The sequence below is a fragment of the Carlito syrichta genome, unplaced genomic scaffold, assembly GCF_000164805.1.
Source record: "Carlito syrichta isolate Samal-C Ts95f unplaced genomic scaffold, Tarsius_syrichta-2.0.1 Scaffold314050, whole genome shotgun sequence".
NCBI lineage: Eukaryota > Metazoa > Chordata > Mammalia > Primates > Tarsiidae > Carlito > Carlito syrichta.
The window spans coordinates 416,111-421,256 of NW_007258146.1; the positions used below are offsets into that span (position 1 = coordinate 416,111).

The window sequence follows — 5,146 nt, forward strand, 5'->3', positions numbered from 1 at the left end:
GCGGGGAGGGGGCCCAGGTGAGAGCGCGGCGTGCCTGGGCCCCCAAGTTCGGGACACGCCAAAAGCAAACCCCGCGACAGTACTGGGGAGGAATGGGCTTGGCGACCCCAGGAAGGTAGCTTCTGCCCCAACAGGTGCGCGGCCCCCCAGTACTAGGATGCTGCAGCCAAGGGCGGTGTGGCCCAAACCCTGAGAAGGGGGTTGGCTTGCGTGAGCTGGATAGGGCTCCCCACACCTGTTGCGCGAAAGATTTCCTTCTAGTCCCGCCAGGGTGGGGGTTCCCTTCCTCACTTCTCAACCAAGGATTGTGCCACACATTGCCAAGGCATCCATGAGAACTGGGGCAGAAAGGGGATGTTTTAGGTGAGCCTGAAGGGAGCGAGAAAGAAACCAGAGGGTGGAGGTGGGGAATGGTTATGGGTGGGACAGAAGAGGGGATCCTGGCTACTCAGGTGTTGGGAGGGGCAAAGGGCAAGGCTCCTGAGAATCACTGGTGTAAGGCCAGATTCTCCCCTTAGCAGGAGGGAGGGTGGAGCTGAGGGGGCAGTATCCTGGTTTAGGTACTGTACCCCCCTGCACCACTCAGTCTCCATCAAAGGAGCACTGAGATCTGAGGTAAGAGACAGAGCAGCGACCCTTACCTTGAGAAAACTTCTCCAAAGATCTACCTATTTGAGCTCGCTCCTTTTTTTCTTTTCTTTTCTTTTTTTTTTCTTCTTGAGTTGGAGTCTCACTCTGTTGCCCAAGCTGGAGTGCAGTGGTACGCTCACTGCCACTGCAGCCTCGACCTGCTGGGCTCAGACAGTCCTGCCTCAGCCTTCCAAGTAGCTGGAACCACAGGCGTGTGCCACCACGCTTGGCTAATTTTTCTTGATTTATTGTAGCGAGGAGGTTTTGCCAAGTTGCCCGGGCTGGTCTTGAACCTGTGGGCTCAGGCAATCCTCTCACCTCGGCCTGGGATTATAGGCGTGAGTCACTGCACCTGGCCTCTCCCTCCTTTTTTAATCTGAGCGAAATTATTCCTTTGAATTCTGATTGTCTTCCTGGGGAACCCAAGAGGAGGATGTGAAATAGACGGGGAATATACTTGAAGGCCTCTTAATGTCTGGACTCTTGTCTGAGCTCAGTCCTTTTCCACTCTGAGTTTCTGACACCCGGGAGGGTGAGTTTAGCAATCTGCTCATCCCTTTATCTTTCTGGGCTGGGGAGGATTCAGAAAACCAAAACCCTGCCATAGCTTAGTGAGGTCTATGTGTGGCACAACGCACTGTGCATGGGACAGAGGCAGGCCCTGCACACCAACTGGCTTCCAACCCATGTCTCTTGTTCATGTTCCCTTGGCAAAAAGGAGAGAAGGGGCCCATCGTAAGACTATCTTTAGTCTGTCTACTCCTATGCGTGGCTAATGCGTCTGGGCCCGGTCCCTTCCTCATGCTGGATTTGTTGGGGCCTCTATGAAAAGACAGTCACTTTCACTGTTCCTCTCCTGAGGTCACAATTCCCTCTCCGGAGCCCAGCACCATTTGGGGGTTGAGATATATTTTGGATTTTTCTGTATTGGAAGTACCCAGTCACTGTCTCACTTTTGTGCCCTCTCCCAGCTCCTCAGTATTTCTCGTATCCTTTTTCATTCCGTCTTTTCAATTCCTTCTGTCTTGGAGAGGACTAGAGAGGTGTGAGAGAGTGAGACCCTCAAGTTCCTCTTCTCTTGGGAGATGAAGAAAGCAGTGACTGAGGCAGTTGCTTCTTTCCCTAATCCCCAAATCTATCTCCTAGCCTCTTCTTTTGGGACTTTCCCAGCCACAGGCGGTCCTCAGGACTGAAGGTAATAGTCTGCCATCAGCCGCATTCCTTCCTCACATAGCTTGTTGTCTTCTCCCCACCACTGGGACCACGGTGTCTAAGTCTGCCCTGAGGCATGAGTTGCCATGCCAACCACCCCCAGGAGATGAGTTCAAGTTCCTCATACCTGGGCCCTTCCCCTGGGTCCTGCAGGAGCTTCAGAGCTTTCCTTCTTCTCCCCATATCTCTGAGTTGCTACTCAATGCCCCTTTCATTTCTCATCTCACCATACCTGCCTACTCCAGTTCTCATGTCAATCTAGCGCTTTCCTGCCTGTAACAAGACATGTGCCTGTCAGTATCCATGTGGTCCCTAACCTTTTTTCTTTTCCATGGCTGAGAATAAAGGGAGAGAGCTGCAGGCAAGAAAGGATTAGGGGCAAGGACTCCTGCTGATTCTTTCTAGGAGAGAGTTGTTAGACTGGCAGCTGGCAGGTACCCAAATCATGGGAGGAAAAGCCTAAATAGGTTTGAGAGTTGGAGTTCTTGGGAGGCTTCAGAATTTTCACTAGCTTCTCCTCTAAGTGCACCAGGGAGCTGGGCAGATCCCAATCCCTGGGCATTGAATTGGGGAAACTGAGGCAGGAACTAAGACTTCTGGGAAGCTTTAAAGACTCCTCCCCAGCAAGCTTGAGTATATAGACCAGGAAGAGACCCCTAGGATTCTAGCTGCTCGGTTGTCCCCAGGGAACTCAGGGAGACCAACGGAGCTTGGCAGGGCCCTCCTAATCTAGCCCCTGTGCAGATTCCTCAGGCAGTCCTCCCCTCCAATCTGGTCTCAATACTTGGAAACTGCCAGCACTGGCCGCTCCCTCCTCTACTACCCGGTGCCCCTTCCACCCCCGGGCACACTCCCTCTGGTTTCCTTCCCTCCCAATCGCTGCAGTCTCCCCCAAATGCGAGCCCAATTCCTAGCTTGGAGCAGGCTCTCCTCTCACCCACTAGGGATCCCCCCACCCCAGCTCCCCACGATTACCTCGTTCAGCAGGAAGGTTGCACTGGAGTCAGAAAAAGACATAGACCGGGCTAGCGGCCTCTCCCCCTCCCCCGGGCCAGGGGCTCCGAGGCGGGAGCAGGACCCGGCCGCTGCTCTGCACACGGGCTCCCGCCTGCACGCCTGGCCTCGCCCCACGCCCGCCCGGCTCCGCCGCCCGCTCCTTCCCTCTCTCCTGGTTCCCTCCCCTTTCCCCCCGCCCTTCCTTTCTCGCCGCCTCTGTCGGCCTCTCTCGCTCTCCCTTCGCCTTCAAAGGGTCCAGCCTCTCTCCACTTCCGTCTCTCCTCTCTACGGTGCTGTTCTCTGTGTGTCTGTGCGCCTCTTGTCCTTCCATCTCCACCCCTCCCCTTCCTCCCCCGTCTCTCCTGCCCCTCCGCCTCTTCTTCAACCTCCTCGCCAGAAAGGGTAGGGACTCTGGAGCCTCCGCCGCCGCAAGCAGAAGGGCGGGACCGGCTCAAAGGCCGCCCCAACACCTGAGCTCTCGGCGGACGGTTCTGGTCCCCCCCAGGCCCTGCTGCGCGCGCCCGACGCCCACCCTGCGGCGCCCGGGGAGAAGAGCGCCGAGGCCCCGGAGGAAAGGACGGGAGGAGGGGAGGAAGGCTCGTGCTCCGCTGGCTCGCCCGAGCGTCCAGGCGCCCCTTCTGGGCTCTGGGGAAGCCACGTCCATCCACCCCTCCCAGGCCCAGACCTCGTGGCTCCTGCGAGATCTATTTAGAGAGAGCCGCGCCGGGATGCGCCCCGCGCCCTGGGCGTTTCCACCGTTGCCCCGTCTCCCAGGTGCTGGTGCCAAGGGGTCTCACTCAGCCCCGCGCAGCGGGAGGGCGATGCGAAGCGAGGCGACTCCTTCCCGACCGCTGCAGCGCCCCCTGGGTTCGCTGGCCCGGTGGCCGCACACGCCCTCCAGGTGGCGGCACCCGCCCGCATCCAGTCCCTGGGCCTCAGGGGTCCGGCCCCGCCAGCAGGAGGCGCTGCCGCGGCCGGAGCCGGGTGGGGAGGGCGCAGCCCGGATCCAGACCCCGCCCAAGACTGAGACGAACCCCTCTCCCCCGCCTTTTCCCCAAGAACTGCGGTCTCATCTCCAGACCCCCAGCAGGGGACCCCAGGCCGCACGGTACTTATCTCCACCCTCATGGGGCTCCTTTGCGACACCCGCGCCCCTTCTGGCCCTTGCCCGTTCCTACCTCCATCCTGGGCTCGAGGGGCGCCCCCTCTAAGCCGGGCAGCGTCCGGGCCGGGCCTGGATAGCAAGGAGTACAGAGTCGCGGGACCGCTCCTCGGGTCAGTACCCCTCCCGCCCCCTTCTGCGGGAGCGTCAAACAGGACAAGCCCAAGTTCTGGCGGGGGAAGGGGGGAGCGGGGGTGTAGTCCCAGCTGGCTCTCTGCCCGCACCTTCTGAGCGGACCGACCGCTCATTGGTCCCTGCATCCCCCTCACCCTTCCCCCAGGTCGGACCCTTCTCCAGGCTAAAGACTGCGGCTGGGGGCGGGGAGGGACGGACCCCCTCACGGAGAAAGACACACCCTGACACGAAATGACCCGAGTCCCCAACTTCCCCTCGGCACCAACTAGAACTCTCCTCTTTCCGATGCGGCGCGTCCCACTCTCCTTGCCAGCCCTTCTTTTAACCCACTTCCCCTGGGAGCTCCCGGGGCCCCTCTCCTCAATCCTCTCATGCCCTGGGGGTCTCGGGAGACTGGCCCTCCGTCTCTGCTCGTCTGATTCTCCACTTGCCCGCATCGCAGCGGGAGCTAAGTTGGAGGAGAAGGAATTATCCTCTCTCCACCCCCGGCTCCCCCGTAGGCTGGATTTAACCTGGAAAGTGCTTTGGGAAGGCACCTCCTCCTCCCCCTCTAGTCCAGTGGGTCCACGGATTCCCTACCACCCACCCACCCCCAAGTTACCCAGCTTTAGCCATTCAGAGGAGAGAAAGATGGGGTGTGTGTGTGTTAAAAATGCGTGTGGAGGTTTTCATGTTTTTTGCTTTGTTTCTGTTATTTTTTGGCTCTAATAGAGCAAAAGCTTTGCCTTTCATTTGGCAATAAGACCTGGAGGGAGAGAGGCTCCCCCCCTTTTCACCTACCCACCCCTCCCGCTGACCAGACTAATGGACTAGCTCCTCTGGGCCTCGGGGCAGCTTAAGTTTCCGTAGGAGAAGGGAGGTGGGGGGGGGTCTACCTGCTGGGATTCAGGCAATCCTTCCGCGTCAGCCTTTCGAGTAACTAGAACCACAGGCACATGCCACCCCACCCAGTTAATTTTTTTGATTTATTGTAGAGACAACATCTTGCCAATTTGCCCAGGCTGGTCTCCA

The 5,146-nt window shown here is 58.6% G+C and overlaps 1 protein-coding gene across 2 annotated transcripts in view; it reads right to left on the bottom strand.

The window, feature by feature from the left end:
• The window catches only part of CACNB3 (calcium voltage-gated channel auxiliary subunit beta 3), a 14,082-nt gene extending 9,950 nt beyond the window's left edge, over positions 1 to 4,132 (bottom strand). The window contains exon 1 of one of the 2 annotated variants that reach the window (XM_008070896.2): positions 4,017 to 4,132. In XM_008070896.2, coding sequence (XP_008069087.1) covers positions 4,017 to 4,022 — 6 coding nt within the window. In that variant the 5' untranslated portion in view covers positions 4,023 to 4,132. Of the gene's footprint in view, positions 1 to 2,817; positions 2,968 to 4,016 lie in introns of those variants that run through there. The other variant, XM_008070895.2, reaches the window with a different exon arrangement.
• Between the last annotated feature and the right edge of the window lie 1,014 nt (positions 4,133 to 5,146).